The 27,383-nt window shown below is 42.1% G+C and overlaps 1 protein-coding gene across 13 annotated transcripts in view; it reads left to right on the forward strand.

The window, feature by feature from the left end:
- The window catches only part of Ptprt (protein tyrosine phosphatase receptor type T), a 1,144,051-nt gene that overhangs the window by 1,048,732 nt on the left and 67,936 nt on the right, over positions 1–27,383 (forward strand). For 11 of the 13 annotated variants that reach the window (XM_036185148.1, XM_036185155.1, XM_036185146.1 and 8 more), the window contains one exon: positions 7,956–8,146. In XM_036185148.1, the coding sequence (XP_036041041.1) occupies positions 7,956–8,146 (191 nt within the window). The remainder of the gene's footprint in view (positions 1–7,955; positions 8,147–27,383) is intronic. The other 2 variants (XM_036185142.1, XM_036185153.1) reach the window with 1 other exon arrangement.

Raw genomic sequence — 27,383 nt, forward strand, 5'->3', positions numbered from 1 at the left:
GAACAGTGTTTTGGTGTCGGATGTCCATTGCATCATGTTTATTTCAGCTCTGAAAATACATGCACACCAAATAACATTCTGCAGTTTGTTTACTTTTATGTGTTCAATTCTATCCATTTGGTCAAGCACATGAAACCAAGAAAACATATTTCAGTCTGCTATTACACTGAGTCATAGCAGTTGTTCCACTGGGTATGAGATGGCATGTGAACTGACTGTCCCTCTCTCAGGGCTCACACATTTCATGCACTAGTGTAAGTCTAGAACTCACAAACAGAGGACATGTTTTTTTAATAACATGACTTCCAACCACCAGCCATCTTCTGCTTTACCAAAGCAACCACAATTGCTTCCAACTCTAGGGGCAGAACTGCCATGTCAAATCAGTTGGAAGATTATTTTGTACAGTTGCAGAAATCCTAAAGAAATTTGGACACAATTAAGTCTTTATCTTTGGGCACATGTTAAGTTTGATAGTGCTGTAATTCACAGATACTCCTCCCCATTCTGGCACTTAGCTTGGTTGACAGACTTGGGTTTCAGTTCTGTTATGAATTTATCTTGCAGTTGTATTAGTATTTGGTGAGAGAGGGGGAAAAGCCTCTGACTGCTGGCCAGGTGCTACAGGAGGCTTCCCACCCTGGAATCCCATTTAACCTTCACAGTGATCGTCTCAGATGATAAGGGAAAAGAGATGATGGAGTGTGGCATGTAATCATGGACATCACCATCACCAATTAAAAACAAAACTTGTAGGTTCTCTGTAGCTTATTTGAGGTCTCATAGCTGGAAAGTTGTGACTTTCCTATTTGAATCCAAGTGTTCACCAGATCCTGTGTTTTGACTCTAACACCAGCTGTTGTCACAGTCCTGGCTGTTGTCACTGTTCCTGCTGTACTGGTTTTGATTATGTCCCCACACTAAGCAGGTGATCCAACCTCCTCCTCATTTCACACTCTCTCTCCTCTCTGACTCTGTGCTCCCAGCAAGCGGTCTAGATATTTGCCATCCTATCTCTGTGCTTTCCTACCCTAAAGGGCACATGGATTTGAGAAGAATTTTGATAGATGAAATAAGAAATTGATAGTGGTATCAGAAATTGCAGGAATGTGGTCGACTGATTCAGAAATTTTTGTCTTGACTCTGGGAAGACTTTTGATAAGGATGACTTGACCGTCTGTGTAAAGAGAACTATAAAAGCAGAAAGGGGCTATTGGGATACTGCTAGAGTGTTCCTGTCAGAAGAAATCAAACCAGGCAGCAGCAGTGGGAATGGGAAGAGAGCAGAGAGACATCAAAGAAAGGAGAGAGAATCAACTCTGCTGTGTTAGTCTGTTTTCTATTGCTACAACACAATACCTGAGGCCAGATATTTTATAAAGCAAATAAATTCATTTAAGTCAGTTTTGGACGCTGAAAATCCCAGGTGTAGTGGACTCCACTGCTGTCTGCTGAGGGTCCCTTTGGACCCCTAGACTGTGTTTCAGCATGACAGAAGGTGTCATGGCAGAAGCATGTGCAGGTGGTGAGAAAAGAAGTCATTGAAAGGATACAGGTCAGTCTTGCTCTCTATACAACCATCTCCAGTGTTGAAGTCACCAGGAGACTTCATCTCCTCTCACTATTGCCACATTGGAGGCCATGTTTCCAACACATGAACCTTGAGGGATTGCCTTCAACCCATATGTAAACTGCAACAGATGTCCCCAAAGTCCACCTGGATTCCTTTTCCTTTGCTGAATCCCATGTGCCAGTGGGATGTTGTACATAGTTTCATTTCTCCTTCCTGTTTTTCTCCTGGATTTTCTGCCTGCCTCTAAGCTGTCTTTCCATAGGCTAGAGTAGCTTCTTTATTAATCAATCATAGTAACACATATTCACAGTATACAGAAAAACATCCCACAGCAATACTTGGTAATAGGTATTATGCTGGGCAGGTATCCCACAATGTATCTTTAAGTCCTCACACTTATTTTTCCTGTATAGAGGAGAATAGGTGGAGAAACTGAGGCTCAGAAGTTCTATCACTTAGCCAAGGTCACAGAAATGTGGTTGGTCAACCTGTGATCCTAGCCCTGATCTGTCAGGACCTAAACTCAGCATCTTTTGGGCTGCAGACTCGGACCATTTCTAAAATAGTTCTGCACATATTTTAAACAAGACTAAAATAAAACAAAGCCCACATACTCATGAAGCTGGAATGGCTACCTACTACACATGATTTTATATTTTATTATCATTTATAATGAAATAAAGTTTAGAAAATGATTAACTGCTATCCAAATGTAGCTACTTACATTTAAAGTAATCGAAGTTACATATGTATGCCCTCCGTCACATTATCCACATTTTAAGTGTTCAGGAGCCACAGGTGGCAAGTGGCTGCCATGCTGAATGGTGAAACTATAGAGCCCTTCTGTCACTGTACAAAGTTTTATTGCAGAGTGCTTGGGCTAGAGCTGTCTTACACAAGACCAATATCTCTTTATTTAGAGTTCACTCAAGCTCTAAATAATCTCTCTTTAGGATTTTATCTAGCTCTAGATATATCTGTGTGTACCTCCATTGTCCAACACAGTAGCCATTAGTCACCAGTGTCTGCTGAGCCCTGGAAATATGACTAGACTGTCTGAAATACTTCAGAAGTGTAAGGCACACACTAGATTTCAAAGCTTTTGTATCAATAAAGAATGTAACAGACAACATTAATAATTTTACACTAAGCACAAATTGAAGTATTTCTTTGGATGTGTTGGGTTAAAAATGTACTATTGAAATTAATAGCTTGTGTTCTTTAATAAAAATCTTATTTAATGTTGCCTCAAGAACATTTTCAATTATATCTGTGGCTTGCATAGTATTTCTTCTGGATAGTCTACCCTAGATTCCTTCACTTTCCTTTGTGACTCCAAAGTGAAATCCTTTCCTGTCTTTCTCTAGATCTTTGCTGCCTAATAGGTACCCATGTGCCCCATATGGGTATTTCTTTGCGCATGTGAGTAAATATGTTCCTGTGTGTCTATTAATGCATGAGTGTGTGGGGGTATGTATGTGTGCATGTAGGAGACCAGAGGTAGACATTGGATATTTTACTCTAACATTTCCACCAAATTCTTTAAGACAAGATTTTTCACTGAACCTGGAGGTTGCTTATTTGGCCAGACCAGCTGGCCAGCATGCTCCAGCCATCTCTGCCTCCCAGCCCTGGGATTCCATGTGTATGGCACCTTGCCAGCCTGGCTTTTTTACATGGATTCATGAGGGATCAAACTTAGAACCCCATGCTTGTTTGGCAAGCACTTTAGTGAGTGGGCCATCATCTACTGAGGTCCTACATAAGGGTGCTTCCAGTGAAACTAACTGAAACTAAACAAAATTTAAAATTCAATTCCTCTGTCACATTAGCCACAGTTCTGTTTCTCTGTAGCCACGTGTAGTTAACGGCTACCATATTGCAAGTCACAGAGGGAAAATATTGCCACTGTCACAGAAAGTTCTACCAGGCAGTACCACCATAGATTATATGTAGAAATGACAAGAGGCACCAAGATGAAATGTGAAGGATACGGCAGGTTTCCATGGCACCTAACCCTGTAGCACATAATCCGCTGTCTCCTGGGTACCTGCCCTTGCTTAGCTTTGTTAGACCTGTTTGTTTACAACTTATCTCTTCACCCCTCTTCCTGTAAGGGCTTTGGTGTATTTATCTCTGCTGCAGCACACCTTCCTGCCCCCTCTCCTATGTGTGTGTGTAGCTAACATGGCACTTTGTATGAGACAGTTACACAGGAAGCAGTTTTAGCCCGCTGAAGTGGCAGTGTTGGTCAAGTGAGTGAAACTACAGGGAGATTTGGGAGACTGGGAGTAGACTAGAGGAGGCTGGAGGGAGGGAGTGTGCCAGGATCCTATGGAGAAAGGAAGAAGAGTTGCAGAAAGACAGAAGAGAGGAAATTGGAGAGACCCGAAATCTTGTCAGTGTGACCCAAACCCTTGAACCCACCCCACAAGCTCCTTGCAGACAGTGATGAGAATTCTCAAAGGATAATTTACAGTCTTGGCTAGCAACTACATAAAGAGTGCAAAAGAAACCCCAAACATTATTACATTATATATAAACATGCAAGACCTATAAATGGGAAATATGAAAATTAAAGGTCTGATGAGGAGGGAGAATGAAAAATAGCCTCTCCCTGGGCCAGCTGGTTTGAGTTACATTTTATGGGCAGCGTGTGAATTCTAGCGTCCTTGTTGAATTTGCGGCAGACTCGCACATTAGTTTTAAGGCTCCCTCTCGAATAGGAACATCATAACGCTTTTTAATTGGTGCTGATAAAAAACGTAGCATTACTTGTAGGTTCCTGAGAGAAGTGAGTTGTGAAATTGGGTTTTCATTAAACCTAATGATGGAAAATTAAGCATAGTGCATCTGGCGAAATGGGGTGCGATAAAAGGCATCACTTCTGCATTATCGAAGGTTAATAAGGGAATAGGTGAGGTAAGATATATTGGAAAAGGGAGTCCAACTAGTTGAATTAATAAACCTTGAAAATCCCTTGGTTCCAAGTCCTCATGGCATCATTAGCGCCGGCTTCGGCATTATCACAAATGTTACAGCAATACAAGTTGTTAAATTTCAAATGCATTTATTTTCCACTCCACTGTTGGTTTTGCTGACACTAAGTTTACAGTCTGTCTAGCAATGTGTTTAGGGGAAAATATCCATATTGATATCCTTTTCAGTTTGGTAATGTTTGGAGTCTCACAAAAATTTGCCAGGTGCCAATTCCTAGGAAGCCTGCCTCTGCCAGGCATCTGGTTTCCCATGCAGTTTGCACCCTGGGCCCTTTAGAAAAGTTGTGGGCAGGGTGTAACTGGAGTATTCCTGTGTCCACTTGGCTCCTGTAGCTGCTCAGGCCCAATTAAACACACGGAGATTTATATTACTTATAAACTGTATGGCTGTGGCAGGTTTCTTGCTATCTGTTCTTATATCTTAAATTAACCCATTTCTATTAATCTATAAGTTGCCAGCCGGGCATAAGTGGCACACACCTTTAATCCCAACACTTGGGAGGCAGAGGTAGGTGGATCTCTGTGAGTTCGAGACCAACCTGGTCTACAAAGCGAGTTCCAGGAAAGGAGCAAAGCTACACAAAGAAACCCTGTCTTGAAAAAAAATCTATAAGTTGCCATGTGGCTCATGGCTTACATCTTAACATCTTAACATCTGCTTCTCATTGTGGTGGCTGGCAGCGCCTCTCTGCCTCAGCCTTCCACTTCCTAAAATTCTCTCTCTTTGTCCCGCCTATACTTCCTACCTTTACTGGTCAATCAGCATTTTATTTATCAATCAATCATAGCAATATATATTCACAGCATACAGGACATCCCACAGCAGCAGGGCATATCTCTGTGGTGGTGTCCACATGATTGTGTTAAAGTGGGAAATAAGGGTTCTAGGGTTTTATTTGATGTCACCTCCATCTTCAATCCCTTCACACCATTGCATGAGCGATATTCACTAGAAGGATGCTTCCAATGCATGACAGCTGGGACACCTATGGGAAAGAGTGTGAGTTTTTCAAAAAAACAAAACCAAAAAAAACCAGGGTTCTTCTGCAGAACCCTCAGTGGCTTCACACTGGTTTTAAGTCCTTGCGTTCTCAGACTTTCTGGGTCTGCCTGGGTCATCTGCCACAGCATTGTCCCATAGTTTTTATTTATGCCTGCCTCTCTGCCCCTAAACATGTCTTTATCTCTCAGGCTCTGATCTTTTGGCTTCAGATGGCTCTTATATTTTCCCTTCTAGACCATCAAGCTTTGAGTGTGGACTCTATTTCTTTCTACATTGCCACTGTCTAAGAAATCCTTGGCAACTGAGTTGGCTTTCATAAGTCAAACTCAAGATTACAAGGGTATGACGTAGTAGGGTCACAACCCCAATATGTGCCAGGAATTACATTCAATCAATGCTGGTAAAGATGTATCAACCTGTTACCAAACTATGGCAGAAAAAGTAGGAAGTATTCTCAGTGCAGCCAGAAAGGTTTTTAAGCATCTTACTTCAAACCTTCTTTCCCATGTATGAACTTGTATCGTCAGTATCTGTCTGTTGGGTGATTGGGCTAATTCCCAAAGGCCAGCTCTTGTCTATTCATTTCATTGAAGCAGGAAATGCTGAAGCCAGAGGATACACACAGATACTTCAGCTCCTGATGAGGAATGGTCCAATCAGTGTCTCAGGCTAATCAAATCCATAGCTTGGTCTCCCCTGGGAATGATAATAGACAGAAGGATGGAAAGTGAAGAATGTGACCCTGACTCATTCATGACACAGAAGAGCACATGAGGGTAACCAAGACTCTGATTGTCCCAGAACAAATGGGTTTCCCTGGATATTATACTTTGAATACTAAAAGCAAAGAGAGGTTAGGTAAGTGTGACCAGTTGGTCATCCTGCAGGCCAGACATGTCTCTCCAGTATCCTGTCTTGTGAAGAACTAATTTTGATGTTGTCATGTAGGAGTGGATTGTGCTTTCCCGGAGAGCCTGTCTGATGGGTTATTGTGACAGGGAAGACAAACAAGCTGAGGGGGACAGGGCTTTTAAAAAGAGGAGCTGCAGAAAAATCTGGAATATATACTAAGCCTCTCAGGGAATGCGCATGGCACAGGCTTCCTGGATGTTTGCATGGGAGCCTCAGTATTTGAGAACATCTGGATATGCACATCAATTGCCACATCTGTCAGGTCTTATCCCTTGTATGGTACAAACAATGGCTCCAGGGCAGGACTGTCAGAGTATTTGAGAGGATGTGAACATGCCAAGCTTAGATGATTCTGGGAAAGAAAAACTGTTTCCAAAGTGACCAAACAACAGAAAGCAACTCCTGAAAAGCAACGCAATATATAGAGAGATTTTTATGAGTGGAAGCTATAACATACTTTTTAAGATAGAGAGGGTCTCATGTGGTCAAGTCTGGCTTCAAACTTACTATTCAGTTTGGGGTGACTGAACTTCTGATCCTCCTGTTTCCCCATTTGGATACCTAGAATAACAAGGCCATGCAAACCAAGTTTTATGTGGTGCTGGGGAACAAATTCAGGGCTGTGAGCACACTAGGTGAACACTACCAACTGAGGTATGCCCCCACTGCCATATCAAGGGGTGTAGCATAGGATGCCCATGAGAGTCATGGCTGCTGAGAGTAAAGGAAGGCATTTGGAGAAATTGCAAGTTGGGATCAGGGACATTTCAGGATCAGTGGTAGTAAGAGGGAGAATAGACAGCAGGAAGAAAGAGGCCTCTGTTACAGAGCCCACTGCTGCAGAGATTAGCTGGAGGGTTAGAGTCCCTGCTGCCTACTGTGAGTCCAAGACTAGCTATACTTCCTCCTGGTGTGCAACCCAAAGGAAACAAACTAGGAGAGAAATCAGGTTGCAGACGTGCTGGCCCAGAAGCAGTTGCGTAGATCTTCTGGCCAGGCACCTGAGACTCTGCTCATCTGCAGACAAGCAACGAGCCTACACCTTCTATTACATTAGGCTCGCAATTTCCTACATAAGAAGGTTTTTCCAAGACTTAGTCAGCCTGGCTACTTACTACTTCTGGGATCGGCTGGTATTGACCAAGGCAACTCAACAAGCCTAGAGAAAGGGCTGAGGACAGGCAAGGGATAGTCACTAAACTGCCACTCTGTCTTCACACAATCCATGAGCTCTTGAAATTGAAATGAACAGAGGATCATCCATGTGCACTGGTTTGTTAGTTCACCGTTTAAATCTGTGCACACGGCCAAGCCAGGGAAGCACTGTCCTTTGTCTTTCTATAATTTCCTGGCCAGTAGAGTGCAGTTCAGTCCCCCTGCCCTCCTCAGGCCATACTGGGGGTGGGGGTGGAGTGCAAAGAACAAAACTCCCCAAGTGAGAGTTTGTCCTGCTTCTTTTTCTTTGAAGCAGATGGCAGTCGTGGGGAGCTGTCCCAGCCCACCCTCACCATTCAGACTCACCCCTACCGGACCTGTGACCCTGTAGAGATGAGCTACCCCCGGGACCAGTTCCAGCCTGCCATCCGAGTGGCAGACCTGCTTCAGCACATCACCCAGATGAAGCGAGGCCAGGGCTACGGGTTCAAGGAGGAATACGAGGTAAGAGACTAGCCTGTGAGGATTCCCCCAATAGCTCACGGGTACATTTGGAGTGCTAAAGCCTTGCCTCCAACCATGGGCAACAATGCCTGGGAGCATGGTGGAAATGCTCCATCCGGCCCATTTAATCAAAATGTACATTTTAACTAGAACCTAGAGATTAAATTTAAGAAATATCATGCTCCAAATCCCTATATTTTCCAGTCAGACCATTCTTCACTCTCAATGTTGAATAGCTCCGGCCCTCTTCCCACATGCTGTAGAAGGGCTAGCCCATCTCCTTGCCAATGGTGTCTGGCATGCCTGCTTTTTCCTGATCACTTCTTGCCCAGTGTTCATGCTTCTGTACTGTTCTCTCCGTGCCCCATCAAGTCCCCAAGAGGGATTGCTGTGCCCTCTCTCTCCCTCCTCCTCCCTCCTGTAGTGCTCACCCCTGTCCACTCACAACCCCCTCACTCCCAAAGCACCTCTAGTACAAAAGATATGAATACATGCTGTAGTTATTTCAGGAGCTCAGGGAGTGACAGACAACCATAACCAATACGGCTAGAGCCTGAATCCAACATTTTTAGCCTGCAGATTCCTGACCATGCAGCATGCTAGTGAGGCCCTTAGGGTTCTAGTTTCTCACAGGTCCCTATCTCCTCCTCGTCCTGAGTCTCCTTTAGTGTTTCAAGCGCCACCCTCAGCATCCACGGAATAACTTCCGCATCCCCTTTGCTTTATAATACAAAACAATGTCTCCTCCTGCTGTCTTTGGCAACTCCTTTCTGTTTTGAATCCTACTACCAGATCCTACCTTTGTTTTTTAGAATTTATTTATATTTTATGTATGAGTGTTCTGCACGCCAGAAGAGGGCATCATATCCTCTTATAGATGGTTGTGAGCCATCATGTGGTTGCTGGGAATTGAATTCAGGTCCTCTGGAAGAGCAGCCAGTGCTCTTAACCACTGAGGCATCTCTCCAGCCCCAGATCCTACCTTTTACAAATGAAAATTACAAAGGAAAAATCCATTAAGATATTTTCCTAGACCAAAGAGCATCTCCTCCCTCCCTGGAAAAAGAAGTAGTTCTCTTAGTGACAGTGGACACCAGTGGCAGCCATCTTCCTCTGTTTCTCTCCCCTTCTTCTCCCCTTTTCTTCCTTGTCCCACGTCTCTTCATCATCTTCTGTGTAGCATGTGCTAAATGATAGCCACTGGGTATCACCCTCTCCTTCCCTGCCTTGCTTATTCCCCTCCCTCTCTCTCTCCTCCTTTCTTTCACATGCAGCAATGACCCAGATATGTTCTGTTTAGTTCTACTTTGTGGACTGAAGGCTCCTTGTCTCACACCAGCTCAGACTAAGTTTACCCCTCAGACTGTACCCCTAGAACACACTTACATGGTAGTATTTCTGAAGTCATGGGAGGACAGGAAATTGTGCTAAACTTGGGATCCAGTGCAGTAAGCTGTGTGATCTTGGCATATAATTTTGCTATCTCAGTTTTTAAATTCTTCATTACTCGAAGAGTATGCCTAAGTGACTCCTAGGACGTATATGCTCCTAAAATGTTATGGGAATATAAAACAGTGGAGAGGGGTGTGTTTGCCATACTTTGAGAACAAAACTATTCATGACAATGGATGCAGTCACCAGCTCAGGAAAACCAGCAGTTAATTTCAAGTATAAGCTAAGTTAAATACCATTTCTCTGTGTGTACTCAGCCTACTACAGGAGCCTCTTAGATTTAAAAAAAAACAAAAAACAAAAAACCATTGCTTCTTTGAAAAAATATTAAGATGCAGACTGATAAAGGAAAATGAATTTGTTTACACTTTGCCCAGACCAAGGACGAAGACTCTTGGTTGAAGCCTTTTCTGCAGCATAACATGTTGTACAGCATTGTTGTGCAGCATTGTTGTGCAGCATTGTTGTGTAGCATTGTTGTGCAGCATTGTTGTGCAGCATTGTTGCCCTTTTATAGGAAAGATGAAACAGAAGCCAGGATATATGCGTGCATCAATTTAAGTTGCCAGAATTGTGTGGCACATCTTTCCAAGAGGCAAGCTTCTCTGGTTGGCACAAAAGCTGATTCAGACTTTCCCTTTCCCCAGCCTGGGATTCATTGGGGCCCATCATTTCAGGATTTTCATAGCAAACAGGAAGGTACAAATCTTTCTTTCGACTATTTCCTCTCCTGCCAGGATAGTTACAAGACTAGCAATTTTGGAAGACTATTGGAACAAGAGTTACAGGTAATGCTCTCATCATCTCTGGGTCTTCTTTCCTAAAAGGATGAATGGTCCCAAGCTTTGTATGTGTGCTGATGCACATGGATACAGATCACTTTGTTGAGCAAACACCTCAGCACAGGGTGTGTTATTTGTAAAGGCATGCCCAGTATTATTGTAGTTTGGTGAGCCCCTAGTCATTATAATTTGTCTTGAAGTTTCAAATAGCATCAATAGAGGTATGTAGTTTATCAGAAAGGTACACATATAGTCAAGGCCTAAAATACTGGTTCTGTGAACTTTTAATCCAAAATTCAAGAACAGAAATATGGACACAATTGACCATTTTGGTCCATTTCTCTCTAGCATATTTCTTCTAAAGCATCCATTCCTGTATGATCAGCATTTGTCTTTTTGCTTTTGTTTTGTTTAATTCTTCTTTATACCTGTCAGCATCTCCCAAACTTTTTAGCATGGAAATAAACTTAATTTATGACAAAGAATCCATGTCATTCCATCATTTGGGCCTCACCCAGAAATCTCACTATTAAGGCCACCGTTACCCTCGTTAGTTCAAATTGTATTAATCAATGAGCTAGCATGCCTTGCTTCTGGCTAATAGCATTAACCCGGAGTTAATTAGAAAGCATTGTTAATTGAAATATGCTACTTTGTAGGATGTGGTCGTCCAGTTTCTTAGAACCATTGCTATGTTTTTCTTTTATCATAAAGGCTCCTATGATTTCCAGAATCTTCATCTTGAACATGAATTACAAATCTGCTTGAAGACTCAGAGTAGACATAAAACCCTGAGCCTCCAGTTCTGCTGTCATATGGCTGTTATGTGATGTCCTTGCCTGTCACCTCCCTATTCTGCTCTGCTGTTATTTTTTCATGCCAGCGTGTGGATTTGACAAGCTGACATCTAAGAGACCCTGAGCTTTAGCAAGCCGTGCATTCTAAAACCCAACTTAACTACACAATCACTCCCAGATTTGCTCAGTAAATATTTCCTGAGTATTCATTATTACTAAGGACTAGTCCAGGCATGTGTCATACAATAGTGAGTAAAACAAATCCATGCCTTCATGAAGCTCATATTCTAGCAGGGAAATAGAAGATAAGCATAGGCTGAAAATAAATAAATAACTGCTGTGTTACAAACATCTTCAACTAAGAGCAACAGAAAACAATTGATTTATTGCAATAATTGGTTCTGTGGGTTAGAGATGTAAACAGTGAACAAGAGGTACAGTTGATCTTTTTTTCTGAAGTGCAAGACTCCATGTCTGGGGACTGAAATCAACTACAGTGTCTTTAATCTGGTGTCTAATAAATGGCACAGACATCATCTGAGGTGTCAGTGGAGGTTTTCCACTGGAATTCCTCTAAAGAGCCTCCTGAGTGGTCTAGGATTCCGGGCAGAATGGTAACTTTCAAAACAACTGGGTTTATGTTTATTTGGTTTTGTTTGTTTGCTGTTTTCTTTTTTTTTTTTTTTCAATAGGGTTTTTCTTTGTAGCCCTGGCTGTCCTGGGACTCACTCTGTAGACCAGGCTGGCCTTGAATTCAGAGGTCCACTTACCTCTGCCTCCTGAGTGCTGGGATTAAAGATGTGCACCATCACTTCCCAGTGTGGACATTTTATATTGTGCCTCAGAGCTCCAAAGGTGAGCCTCCTACCAAACAAGGTAAAAGTTGCAGAATGTTGGTGACCTAGACTTCGATGTCACATTGCATTGGATATGAGCAAAGAAAAGGCCTCTTTCCTTCTAGTGCAGAGGGGAACTAGACTCCACTTCTTCATAAGAGGGCCACTTGCCAGATTCTAGTAGAGGACATAAGATACTAATCTTAGGGTGATATGGTCTGCTAGAAAAAGAGAAAGTAGATAGAACAAGGAAGGGAAATAGTCTAATCCAGAGCTGTGACATACAAGCGGGTCCAGAATTGATTAAGATAAAAGGGTTGTCCTTAATATTTAGAGGCAAGGATTTCCATAGCAAGGCATGTGCAAACAAAAAAGAAAGCTGGTCAGTATACAGTGAATATATGCTAAGCATGAAATAATCAGACTGGAAAAATGAGGAGGGACTTGGTGCTTTTGTACATGATAAACTGGTATAAGGAGTTTGGATTTTACTCTGAATAAACTGGAAACTTACTGCAGAGCTGTGAGAATGACAGGTGCTAATGGCCTGATTTTATGTTTGAAGACTCATTTTAGCTACTGTATTGAGAAATGGGACATGGAGAGGCCAGGTACAGCCAGTGATGTGGTAACCCAGATGGAACAATAGTGACTCTGGCTTGGGCCAGCAGAGGAGTCTATAAGAAATGGCTGGGTTCAGAATATGTCATAAAGATAGAGCCAACAACATTTTTTAATACATGGTGTATAAGTGAAGGAAAATAATCCACAATGACCCTCAAGTTCTTACCTGAACCACTGGAAAGATGGGTTGCCACCAACAGTGATGAGAAGTTATAGAGAGGTCAGATCTGGAGCAGCTGGAAGTTCAATTGAACTGAGTTTGCAATGTCTGTAAGAACAGTTGGCTATATGAATTTAACCTCGAGAAAGAAGCCTGGGCTACAGAGAAAACTTTGGTAATAGTAAAATCACAGTACCAGATGAGGTCAACAGGCATGTCAACAGAGACAAGGACCTTGGACTGAGCCTTTTGAAAGTCCCACTTTAGGAAGATATGGAGTATTTTCCATGGGCTATGCATTGTATGAGGCTGTAAGGACTGTAGAGATAAGGTAACCATGACCCCATCTGGAGAACTGAGTTTATGATTAAAGACAGGTATATATAGACTTATAATTTTAATTGCAGGACAAAATGCTACAATAAAGGACTACCCAGAATTATTGTGACCCATAGAGATGGGGCATATTGAACCTAGCCTGAGGGTAGCTGTACTAGTGGTTTTCAGGAAAGCACTAGCCTAAACCAATTGTAAAGAAGTAAGAATAGTAAGTACAAACAGAGAAGAAGGTTCTGGACAGAGAGCTATGAGCTGTGTCACAGGAAGATTAGAAAGTAGATTGCGTTAGAGGAACCACAAGTAGCTTGATTTATAAAATATGAGAGTGCCTGAAGGGAGGTGGGGCTGGAGTTATTATCAGGAACCTACATGTCCAGGAAGAGGGCAGTATTTGGCACACTAAGGAATTTGGATTTCATTCTGGGGTCATGGGGGCCATAGGTGCAACAGAAAATCTTGAAGTAGATTTGTACTTTAAATCTTTTAGTAGAGAAAAGATACCAGAGACAAGTAAGCATCCAGGGCAATAATTCTTGGAAAAGATGGGACCTGCACTGCCCAAACATAGAGACTGGGCCTAGAGCCCAGATGAGCCCCACACACACTCTGTATGTAAAGCTGTAAAGTCATCTTGTTCCCTTTAACGTGGAACTTGAGTCCCTCAATGTACATCTTCTAAGTTTCACTACTTGAAATAATACATGGCTTATCCTGCACTGAGAGTCAAATACCTGTACTCACATTCTATCATTTTCATAAGTATGTAGGTGATCTTCAGCAAGTCGTTCCTTACCTCTGGTCCTCACTTATATCCTCATGTACTGAGTATGAGTGGATTGGTCAGGGTAATCCAAGAGTCTTTTGTATATCTAATATTATGAGAGTCCAAATAAGAACCTTTTGGCCAGACTAATTAGGTTTCCCTACCACAGAAGTCTCTGGGGCACCCTCTCCCATATCTATATCTCAGGATCTAATTGACTGACCATAGTTCAAAGAACTCAAGAAGGACTAAGACATATTAACTTCACTTGCCATGCATATCTAGGTCTCAGCTGAGATTTTTAATCTTGGCTTCAGGTTAGAATTAACCTGAGGAAAAAATTTTAAAACAGCAGTACATTGGCCATATTTCAGACCAACTAAAATAAAACGTGCTATGGTGGGACCAGAGATTTCAACAAGTTTTCTAGTTGATTAAAATATACTTTAAAAATTACTAGTCACTAGTCTTAGGAAACCCTTGGAGTTTCCAGTGTGAGCCATATCTGTGTCCACAGACCATCACTATGTCTGCTTTATTGTCTGACCCACAAATCTGCCTGACATAGAACACACTTACATTCAAACAAAGACTATGACATGATCATTAACTACAGAACCTTTCTTCTTTCCTATTCTCCTAACCCTAGCCAAGATGATCCCACTTTTTGTAGTAACAAACAAACAGAAGATGCCATAGCATATCAGAAATGTGAACAGATGTTAGCTAGAGAGCAAGTTAGCATGATGAACAGAAGAGTAGCAGGTTTGGGAAAGATGAGGGAAAACAGGAAGAGGTGACTTTGTGATACAGACCAAGAACATAAGTATGTTAATCCCCATCCAACCCAGACAGCTTGTCATAGTAATGAATGGAATAAGCCCAGTAGGGTGACCAGAAGGTGTCTGGTTATCACAGCTCCATTAAGACTATTTAAGGCAACAAGGAACAGCTGTGAGGAATATGATGCAGTCTAATGAAGAGCAAACATTTGTTCATTTTCCAGCTCTGGCTGGATGTACCATGTGCACAGCTTTTGAGGGGAGAAGCCATCTTGTGTAGTCATATGTGGGTGATGTCAGATAGGCAGCCTCCTAATGGAGCATAACATGGCAATGGAAGCTTCCTGAGCAGGGACAAATATACCCCTCAATTGGTAACAGATTAATAGAATATCCTGATCCTAGAGAGACTCTGGTCCAGTTCCTTGATTTATAGATGAGAGGAGTTCTGGGGACAGGCATGAGAAATTAGTGGCAGATGCTCACATAATAAATGGGAAAACATGGTCATTCTTCTACTCTACAAAATTATAATGGCCCAAATGGAAAAGCTAGGCTCCCACCTGCTCATCTCACTCTCCTGGCAGGGTTGAAACAGGAAGAAAATGGCCAGTTCCTGGAAGTGGCCAAAAGGCATTGGACTCATATGGTGTCAAACTTGGGAAAGAGCTCGCATGGGTGATACTATTAACTCAAACCTTTTGGCCTATTTTTATCAACAATGTTCGTAACACAGGTGACAGCATTTATTTATTTATGTTTGCTACAGGAGCCCTCCCAAATGAGTGAGTGATCCTCAGGATTCTGTAGAAAGGTTCTTGAACCAAGGATCAAGACCTAGTTCTCACCCAGATCCCAAGATTCTACATAGTCTTAGACAAGGTTTTCTCCTGGGTGAATCATAGTTTCATCTTCTGTGAAATACTTGACTGTGGAGTTTGCAACTCTTTTAAAGTCTGATAGTATATGGTTCTTTCTAATCACTCATCTGGTCACAAATACCTAATCTAAGTACTAGTGCTGTCCCTTCTACTATTTCTGGCACTAGAGATAACTGAACAGAAGAAATGAAGACCTCACCACAGAAGGGAATTCCATAGCTTAACTTTAGATAAAATGTTTTAGAGCAGTGATACTCAACCTTCCTAATGCTTTGATCCTTTAATACAGTTCCACATGTTGTGGTAACCCCCAACGATAAAATTATTTTGTTGATACTTCATAACTGTAATTTTGCTACTGCTATGAATCTGATATCTAGAATATCTGATTTGTGACCCCCTGTGAAAGGGTTTTTTAACAATAATTTTATCCAAGATGCAAATCAAAACCAAAATGAGCTATTAGTCCACCCTAGTTAGAATTGCTGTTATCAAAATGGCAGGAAATAGAGGGTTGGAGAGATATCTTGGTTATTAGGAACATTAACTTTCTTGCAGAGCACCCAGGATCAATTCCCTAGAACCCAACAACCATCCATATCTTCAGTTCCAGGAATCTGATGCCCTCTTCTGAGCTCTGAGGGTACCAGACACATATGTGATGTACACACATGCAGGCAAAACATTCATAAACATTTTTTTTGTTTTAAGGCAGGAAATAAATGCTAGTGGAGAATCAAGAGGTAGGGAAACTCACATATTGTTGGTGGGCATGTAATAAGCACAACCATTATGGAAAGCAGTGTGGAAAGTCTTAAAATAGCTAGAAATAGAACTACCACATAATAGAACTGTCCTACATTGAGTTATACATCAAAGGAATTTAAATCAGTATATAGAACAGACATCTTCACTCACAAAGGCTAAGATATGGAATCAACCTAGGGGTCCATTGGCAGATGAATGATAAAGAAAATGTAGTATGCATACTCAATGAAATATTCATCCATACAAATGAAACTGTCATTTGCAGCATTAAGGATGAACAAGAGACCATTATGTTAAGTGAAATAAGTCAGGCATAGAAAGACAGATAGCACATGGTCTCACTTAAATGTGGAAACTAAAATACTGGTTTTAAAGAAGCAGAGACTAGAACAGTAGTCACTAGAACCTGGGAAGAGTTTGGAGGAGGGAAGGGTAGAGAGAAGATGGCTTGTATGTACTTGGGCACAGTTGGGAAGGAAGAACAGCTTTAAAGTCTACAGTAGTGTGACTGTGTTGACAATAGTTGATTGTATATTTCAGAATAGCTGCTGGAGGTTTTGAATATTCCCAACACAAAGAAATGACATCTGTCTGAGGTGACAGATATGCTAATTACCCAATCTGATCATTATGTATTGTATAGATGTACTGAGCTGTCAGAGGATACCCCATAGATATACACAATTAGTATGTGTCAATTAAACATAAGAATAGACTTTTAAAATGGCTCACCTCAAAAAAAAAAAAAAAGACAATATGTCTTACAGAAAGAAGCTAACATGGAAAGCCCCTCACCTGTGTGGGTGGTCCCTCAGGATGAATGGAGCATCAGCCTTTAACTTTGAGGCTGAATCTCCCCCAGGGCATTTGCTATGTGCCTCTGCCTTGCTGCCTACAATAGCAGCTCTCCAGATTTTACGTATGTCAGACCAGCTAGAGAGTTAAGAAAGGACACTGAGACATGGAGTCACTGATGACAGATAGCTATTGTATAAATCGAGAACATGGTATGGTTCAGGGGAAGGTTTTTATTGTAAATATGAGGGAGAACAAATCCAGAGGAATCTGGAAGAATCCAAAGCCAGGAAAGAAAGTGAGAAAGTAGCGTACTTGAACATGGACAGCAGACTGAACCAAACCAGGAGAGAGGGGAGAGTGGGGAGCAAGGCAGAGGGTGGGGAGAAAGAGACAACCAAGAGAGAGGAGGTCAAAAGAAAACAGAGAGAAAATAGAGAGCTCATAGCTGAAATGGCCGGGTTCTATGAAAATGAGAAGCTGAGGAAAGGGAAGACCATAAGCTGAAGAACTTTAGAGTGGGGGGGGGGGGCAAGAAGAGCTAAGAAGAGCCAGGATGCCAGCATGGACCCTGCAACAAGTGTTTGTGATACTGACAAAGACTGGAGGCCAGCATGTGCTTTGATCTGTTAATAGATATCACACACAGCCATGTGTTCAGAGTTCCCTTTGAACCTGACGCTATGGGGTGCTGCATTTATCCTTAGGAAATCTGGATATCCACCAAGTTTGAGAGCCACTGACATAAAAAATGTCATCTGAAAAAAAATCTGTGGGGCTGGAGAGATGGCTCAGAAGTTAAGAGCACTGACTGCTCTTCCAGAGGTCCTGAGTTCAATTCCCAGCAACCGCATGGTGGCTCACAACCATCTGTAATGAGATCTGGTGCCCTCTTCTGGTTTCCGGGATATGTGCAGGCAGAACACAGTATATGTAATAAATAAATAAATCTTTTTTAAAAAAAAAATCTGTGTTTTTTTTTTAACTTTGGGATATGTGTGTGTGTGTGTGTCTGTGTGTGTGTGCACTCACACATGTATGCATGTCTGAGTACACATATTTTGTGTGGGTTTGTGTGTATGTACATGCAAGCATATGGGAACCAAAGGTCAAGCTCTTGGGTGTCATTCCTTAGGATGTACTTCCACCTTCTTTCTTGAGACAAGGTTTCTCACTAGTGTGGAACTCACTGATTTTGTTCATCAGGTTGACCAGCAAACCCCAGAGATTCATCTGTCTCTGTCAGCCCAGCACTGGAATTACAAGCTACCATGCCAGCATTTTTTCACCTGGGTTCTGAGAGTTGAACTTGGGTCCTCATGTTTGCCCAGCAAGAACTCTACCAAATGAATGAGCTATATCCCTAGCCGTTTTCCTTTTCTGTGACTTTAAGACTGGAACTCACTGTATAACCCAGGCTAGCCTCGAGCTCTTGATCTACCCTGCCTCAGTCCCCTAAGTGCAGGCTGTTATTGGGCCCTTTAAGGAATGTTTTATGACTCTACACACAGACACACACTCAACTATTCTGACTTGACCCAAGTTCCCATGGCAGACAAATACCTATATCTTACAGCAATCTGATTTTCTACTTTGCTTCACCAGCAGAATTCATAAATTACCATCTATTTAGTGACATGGTATGCAATAATATTTGCTCTCCTGATGCCATTTTGAGTAGATGTCATTAGTCATCCTCTCCTGCCTTTTCCATCCACATTTATAATCCCCAAGGCATATGCTTTTCCGCACAGAATAGGTAGCATTTGTTGAAAGCTTAGCCTCTGCCAAGGCCACCACTAACTCACACAGCACCTCAGAGAGAAGCAGCAGAAGGTGTAACTGCCTCAAGATACTTAACTGTCACCTTCCAAAAGATGTTCATAATACATATATATAGAAAACTATAGCCTAGCATGTGCACAGTGCTTCTTTAGATCTATTGCTCTTGTATTGTCCCCAACCTGCACAGCTATCCATGGTGGCCCTTATTATCCAGTAAGCTCCCCCACAGACTTCAGTAAGTTGAGTATTAAATGAGTCCATGAATAGATTGGGACTGAACCTTAGACTCCCAACAGATGATGAAATTCTCTATTACCTGAATTCTATGTCTTGCCTGAAAAATAACTCATCCCTGCTTCCTAGGAAGGCCCACATTTTAAACCTGGGAACCTATACCCCAAGAATCCCTTTGATCTGTGACAATCTGAGACAAGTGTTGCCATGAGTCCCCTTCTTTATGCTTATGCCAATAACTTGGATGTTTCTTATGGGGCACACAGTAAATTCTGAGAGTAAGCTATGAAGGACCTTTGTATGGAGGAGGATGAATAGTCTGTGAACACCTTACACCTCAGGCATTGGTCCAAATGCTGTAGGCTTTACCTCAGGTAATCACTAATTGTCACAAAGCTCTGTGGAACATGCCTCTTCATTATCTATGTTAAATAATTTATATTTTAATTTTGAGCATGCCTGTGCTGAGTTTTAAGAAATGCACAGAATGGTGTAGACACCAACATAATCAGGATCCCTAAGGGAGAAATAACAAAACTCTTCTTCCTGTTCCCACCAAGGTTTTACCCTTCCCCTCCTCTCACCTGAAGGTTGTGTCACGTCATTGGGTCTTGGATGGCAAAGTGACTCCCAGTGAAAATATTCAAGCACTATGGACATCTTGCCTTTCCCCATTCACACACATAGTTTGTGTGCTCTAAGTATTTCTTGACAAGAAAAGATAATGGCAGGCCCTACTAAAATGGCTCCTCCTTGGTGAGGACTCTATGGAAGTTTCCTGCGATGGAATACAGTGGGAACAGGAAGAAATCCTGGTGGGCTGAACTGATTATGGGGGAAGCAGGCTCTTGGCTGTGCCCTGAAGCATCATCCAGGAACTGGCTGATCAGCAATCCTGGGGCCTGGTTTTGCTGCACCTCAGGGCACTTCACATCCAATTATCTCCTGGGATACAGTCAAGCCAAGGGGAATGAAGGAAGGAATCACTGCTGACAGAGCTGCTAGGTTAGTGAGGCTGCAGGAAAGTGAAGTGGACTGGCACACCTCAGCATAGGATTGGAGATGAGTTCTTCTCAGAAACTATGCTCTGAGGTCTCACTATTTGGGATTTGGACGCAAAGAAGAATTAAAACCATTATAAAGGTCCCTCTTAGCTAGTAGGACCAATCTAACTAGTAGATGAAAAACAACTTGCCAGGCAATCATTAGGGATGATTGTTGGTTCTAACAGGGAATTAAAGTACTAAGTAGGGAAACAGAGACAAGTTACTCAGAATTGAACAACAGAGCCTAAGAAGGAATGGTTTGTGATCATGTGGTCTGAGCCTCCAACTAACCCTGTGACTTGGCAGGTGATTGACAGTCATAAGAAGAGTGTTTGAAGTAGGCACCAATAATTATTTCAGCATGAAATCCATCAGGCCTATCAACAAAGGTGAAGTGGGGGTGAATCAGGTGGCAAGTGCTCTCTGCTTTATCATGATGTGACAATGGCTATGCTTCCTCCTCGTAAATAGTCTCAAAGCATTCTTATTGACTTTGAGTAAAACTCACATCCTATCTGTGACCTGTAGGACTTTCACTGAGTCGCACCTATGTGCTGTGGAATATTCCTTTACACTGTGTGAATATATGTCGATGTGATTGGTTTAATAAATAAGGTGACTGGCCAATAGCTGAACAGAATAAGATTAGGCAGGAGAGCCAGAGTAGGAGAATGCTGGAGCTGCCATTCTGATGCAGAAGGAACAAGAGATGAGAATGCCATGCTAATAAAGGTACCACCACATGGCAGAGTATAAATAAGGAATATGGATTAACTTAAAATGTAAGAGCTAGTTAGTAATAAGCCTGAACTATTGGCCTATCATTTGTAATTAATATTAAGCTTCTGAGTGATTATTTGAGAGCAGCTGTGGGACAGGAAAACTCTGCCTAGACCTATGTGCCACTGATCCACATAATGTATATCTCTTCTTCTTTCTTCAAGTTCTAGAATACCATGAGCCCATTCCATCTCGGAGCCTCTGCACTTATTCTTCCCTTCACCTGGAACACTCCTTGCAGCTATTGCCATGGTTTATAGTAGCTTATCATTTAGTTTGAGATCAAATATGTCAACCAGAGACTAATAGTCACATACATAGTATGAGAAAGTTGGGTTCATTGCATACCACAGGTGCTGTGTGACTTTTCCTAGGGACAAATCTATTCACTCCAGATAGATAATTGACAACAGACCAACAAAGAAATGATTATGCCAAGTCTAGCTTAGAGAACCAGTAAGTTTATTGAGGTAGTTTATAGGAGTATGGGTGAAAGTTTACATACAGGACATGTATGACCCTAAGGCAGCTGTATCAGAACAAAAAGCCGACATAGCATGGTAATGGCTCACAAAAGCTCCATCCCTCGTTTTCCCCCAAAAGATTTGTAGCCAGGCAGGTTGGTGGAGAATCTCCTCTCTTCAGCAGCTGTTACTGCCTATATAACCTTGGAGAGGGACCTTGTGAATCTTCTAAGTTTCAGGAACTTCCTAAGACTTGTGAAATGTTTACTCTTTGGGTCTTGTAAGTTTTATTTCCTGAGTCTTAAAGATCTTCCCTCTAGCTTTAAATAGTTCAGTTTGGAAGAAATTAGTATGCAACATGGAGAGGGGTGGGCCTCTCAGGAAACAGATGTCAGAAAGAGCTCATAGAATGTGGGGATGTGCTCAGTGAAATTATAGACGGCTTAAGCAAGCTTCAGATTAGATGCTAGATGTAGCATTATTGGACAGCTTGATGAATCTTACTGAGAGAAAAATGTAGCTAGCAAAGAGGCAGTGGGCATTCCTGTCAGCTGGGATTGAGGAATGTTTAGCCATTTTCTTTGTGGTCATGAACAATGCTCATATTTTTGTCTCTGTTCAGATGTGACTGAAGAAAGGTCTTACAATATTGTCTCTTCCCATCATGACTCTCACAAGGGCTCTCATCTCAGACTGGTTTCTATGAAATGTTTATGCTCAGTAGGAGAGCCCTGGGGTTCAGCTATGAGTGTCAGGCCAGCTTGCCAGTACTAGGTCTTTTTTTCTCCTTTTCAAATGTCACCTTTTCAAACACACCTGCCCAAACCTCTCTATCTGAATTGTGCTCTATCCCTAGTTGCTGTCTCCCTGTGTACCCTGCTTATCGACTTCAAAGCACACAGTATAAATTGTAATCACTTGTTTGTTTGCGTGTCATCTGCCTCTCCCCACACTGAAAGTGGTTCATGAAATAGTATCTGTCACTTCTGCAGCCATCATTTCTACAACCAGGGACAGAACCTAGCCTCAGATGACTAGTGTGGAAGGAAGTGTGGGAAAGAGGAACACAGTCTCCTGTGTTGCTGAGCAGCTATTCTTCTGCCTCTGGACCTCACTTACTTAGGCTCCACAATAATCTAGTTCTTTTGTTTTTCTCAAAAGACCTTTTCAAATCTGACTTTTGAAGATGTAATGAATACCAAGGCTCAGCTCTCCAGTGACAAGGACATCCCCAAACAGATCTTTTGAACAAAAATTAAGTGACTTCTTTGGGAAAGGAGCACTATGGAAGATCAGGAAACCTTTCCACACTCAGAGGGGAATGCAAAACTAGGGCTTCACACTTTAAGGAGAAAGAACAAGAAAAGGGAACCAGAGATTGATAATAGAGGAGTATAACGAGGTGGCAATTTTGGTTTCAAAAGAATGTGATTAGCTCCTAATGACTGCCACCATTCCCTGGTCAATCTACTGTAACTAGCCACTAATGTAAAAATAATGCCCCCGGCTCCTTCACTTTGAAGACGAGATGAGTCTCCCTTTCATGCTCTTACCCCTCAGATTTGTTTTCTTGAAGAGATTATCCTCTATTAGATTGCAGCTGCCTAAAAGGGGAAACATATGGGTGATCAAAGTCTGCCAATTAGGGGCCATTACCACCTCCTCTCGGTGGCTCTATTAGGTGCACCTTCTATATTTGTCAACATCATCTTGCAAACCCATTCCCACCCCCACACCCCATCCCTGATTCCTTTCAATCTCACTAGAGGGAGACAGAAATCCTGGGGCTGTAGTAGGTGCCTATGTGTATTCCAATGGGGAAGTAGCCCTCAATCATTACAACTGTTATGTTGGGTGCAGGATTTTCCTGGAATAGATTTGCCTTGGCTTATTCCCAAGGGCATGGCTATGATGTTAAGCAACCATTAAGAACTCTAGGAGTGGCAAGATGGACCTTCATTGGATCTCTGCAGTGTTACAATACAGAGGGCCCATGCTTCTTCTACTGGGCCCATGGAGGCAGACCAAGACAAAGCACAGGGCCAGAGGAAGGAGAAATCCAGCCAGCGATGCTACTCAGAAGACAGGCAGGAAACTGAAGGACAGTGAGCATTCTGTCACTGAGGGTGTCCCAGTGATTGACATTGAATCAGCTGACCAGCTGCCTGAAGGTCACAGGGGGCAGGACAGTTTTCAAGGTCACTGATGATTCAATTTCAAGATCTTTGTCATCCACAGGCACAGAAGCCACTTCGTTTATTAGTCATTTCATTCATTCTAAACTTGTCATTCTAACAGTATGAAGTACAGTCCTAGCAGTGGGCCCTGGAAACAGAATTATAAATGAGATATTATCCTTTCCCTGAAGAAGCCCATGAAGATAGGAAGCTAAGTTGGAAGACAGGCTTTTAGGTTATTAGAGATAGAGATGTCCATGTGATAATATAGAAGTGACTGACTCTAGCTGAGAATACAGTAAGGAAGGATGAGCATAAAGACTACAAAAGAGAAGAAGCTTGGATGAGTTTGGAAAGATACCTAGAGATTTTACAGGAAGCCTCGAGTGGAAGGGAATTTCAAGTAGAAAGAACATGTGTAAAGACTCAGAAATCTGAGGGACTTTGTACATGGCAAGAAGTAAGGCTGGAAGAAAATTTGGGATGCAGTCATGAAAGGCCTGTTATGAATTTGGAATTTATTCAATAAAAAGAGAAGTAACTGGGTCCTATTCACAGTTTATAAAGATCACTCTGATAACAATGGAGGATAAATTGGAGGGAACAAAACCAAAGCCAGGGAAACCAAAGAGGATATCCAAAGGTAAATTATCTCTGCAGGTCAATTTACCATTTTTACAAGTGAAATCCTGTGAGAGCTTTGATCATTGCCTATGTCCACATTTTATCACAGACAGTGACTTACCTGGTCTGGAATAAGACCTTGGTATTAAGAGCTTGAAACCATACACAAGTAATGCTAGCATGCAGCCATAAAGAGACCTTAAGCTAACTGAAACCTAAATTCTGATACACATGCTGTATCTGTGATACTAAATGTATTTTTCCATAAGATTCATGTGAAAATACTCTGCCCACCACCATGTTGGAATGAACAGTGGACTTTTATCACAGAGAGTTTCAAGTGGAAAATATGATCCCCAAAGCTCAGCCCAAATATCATGAAAGACAAAGCTGTCACTAAGCCCCTGACACACAGCAATATACCAGCAGGCTGACTGACAGAAGTGAGTCTGCCTGGTCAGGAGTAGGATGAGGTTGGAAGCCGAGTTAGGTGCAGGAGCAGGAAGCATCTGTGGTCTAAAGATAGCCTAAACCAAGGTATAGGTTGCTATAGGGATGCTTGATACCCAGAGGCCAGGCTTGCTTTGTTTCCCCTCTGAGATGACTACCTAAGGGTTTGAAAACAAAGAACAACATTCTGAGCCAACAACAGCTGAAAAGATGCCTTGGAGCGAAATTAGAAAGCATGGTTTAGCCGCAAAGCCCTCTCGTTAGTGCCTTTCAAAGGTGGCTGTGGGAAGGAGAAGAGAAAGAGTGGACACCAGTTCTACATATCCAACCACTGCATAGATAAAGCCCACAGTCATGCTAGAAAAAACAGGTCAGCAAACCATAGACACAAACTAAAGACATACTTGCAAACAGATGCATTTGTCTATGGTTGCTTTTATTCTATGGCCAGAGGGTGTGATTCAAATATGTATCCAGATTTTCACAGATAAGTCTTGAAAATAACCTTTGCTATGGGAAACCCACCCAAGTTGGTGAAGCCCATGTGAGACTAGATGTAAGAAAGGGTTCACTGTACACAAACACTACTTTTTCATGCACAGTGACCATGCCTGCCTCTAAGCCCACAGACTGCTGAGTGACTGGATTTCTGGTCAATTGGTGAGTTCTTGCTCCTGCTTAGAATGGACCTAATGAGGAATAGGAGAAGGCTGTGTTTAGATGAGTGATGTCTTCTCTTCCACTGTGCAAACCAGAAGCTGCAAATTCAGTATCATAAGTAATGCAAGTACCATGGGCAGGACATTCAGCCTGTCCTTCTGTGAGGAAGGATAGAGACACTCATCAGAATAGGGCTTGTCTTGTATGCTGTTGCAGGCTTGCTGTTCCCATCCCATGAATGCTCATTTCTCCCCTCCATGAAGGGACTGACTGCATCTTCCCTTTGTTCTGGACCACTTGGCACTTAGCTCTTGCAGACCATCCACACAGGTGTTTACTTGGCTGTCACTTACATAGTTGCCTCCCTCTTTTTTTTTTTTTTTTTTTTTGAGACAGGGTTTCTCTGTGTAGCTTTGTGACTTTTTCCTTGAACTCACTTGGTAGCCCAGGCTGGCCTCGAACTCTCAGAGATCTGCCTGAGTTGCCTCCCTCTTAAACTGATGACTTCTAGCTCATGCCTCCCTTTAAGCTCTGGAGCTCTACATTAAATTTCCTGATCAACAGCTCAGCTTATATGTCTTACAGGCATCTCAAATTTGGGTGCCATTATTACTATTATCATTTTTTACTAATTTCAACATATTAAAATATACACAGCACCCACTAGTTGGCAACCTTCTAAGTGTATTATGTACCCAAAATGCAATGCTTAATTCCCATCCAATCAATCATATTTCTTCCTCATATTTCTCCATTTCAGTAAATGGTATTTCTCTGGTTCTTCAAACCATTGACCTAGAGGCCAGCCTTCATTCTTCTTTCTTTCATAGTTCCTATCCAAATTCCTTGCATTAGTACCCTGTACAAATCTACACATTCATGGCTCTCATGCATACCAACCTGACAGCTTCCTCTAAGTAAGCATCTATTTCGTTATCCAAGGGCTTCTTCAAGACTAAAGAATATCCACACCACTTACAGAGCATGGCATAAATATGGGGGATTTCTAAGTTATTCTTCAAATGCAGTAGAAGGGAAACAATGGATAAGCACTCCAACTCTCTCATTTCCTTATCGTCCAAGAGCCCTGAACATGAAACATTACGCCCAAGTTTTGCTTGGTGGTACAGTGACAGTTTGCCCTGTCGGTTTCATACCCCTGATTGTCTTCTGATTTCGCCATTCTCCTACTCATTCTCTTTGATTGCCTCCAAATCCAACCACTTGTACTGAAAGCCTAATCTCTGGTTCTGCTCCTGAGGCAAACTAAGTCAGACACACTCAACTGAACACCATAAAAAATTACTTTTCTTATGTCTACTACTAGTCCAAGCACCATTATGATGTATGATTGCAGCAAATTCATAACCAGTTACCCTGTTTCTTCTCTAGCCTTCCTACAGCCTGCATTCCACACAGGAACATGAATGCCCTTTGTATAGCATATAAGGTGACCTCCTTGCTCAGAGCCCTCCAGTGGTTCCCTACCACACTTAGAACAACATTCTGTATTAACTAGGAACTGCAAGCTTGGGTGTCATTTGGATTCTCAAATCTCTCTAGAATTTCCAGTCATTAGCTCCTACCCCAACAATCACCAACAAGAAATGAATTTACATGTTAGTTTTTCATAGAAAGCTTCCTAAACTTCTATCCTGCTCTATTTCTTCATATCTTCACTATTTAAATTTGGATTTGCTTTGTCCTTTGCGACATTTCCTAATCCACTGAATACTCTAGAGTTCTAGTACCTAGAAAAATTTCCAAAATATGTTAGGGGATCAATGAGTATCTGCTGAGTATATAAATGAATGCATGCATGAATGAATGACTCTTAGCTGGAATAGACTGTAAGCTCATGACAGAAAGAAGATAGGCCAATATTTGAGCCGATGAACAAGCAAGGTAAAACCACCAGAGGCAGTGCTACAGACTCATAGCCCTTTGTGCTGAGTGCCCATCGCAGAGGACACTCATTTCCTGTTGTCAGTTCATCTGCACTTGAGGAGAGCTGCCATCTCAGCCTATGCTAACCAAT

This window comes from Onychomys torridus, chromosome 4, assembly GCF_903995425.1.
Source record: "Onychomys torridus chromosome 4, mOncTor1.1, whole genome shotgun sequence".
NCBI lineage: Eukaryota > Metazoa > Chordata > Mammalia > Rodentia > Cricetidae > Onychomys > Onychomys torridus.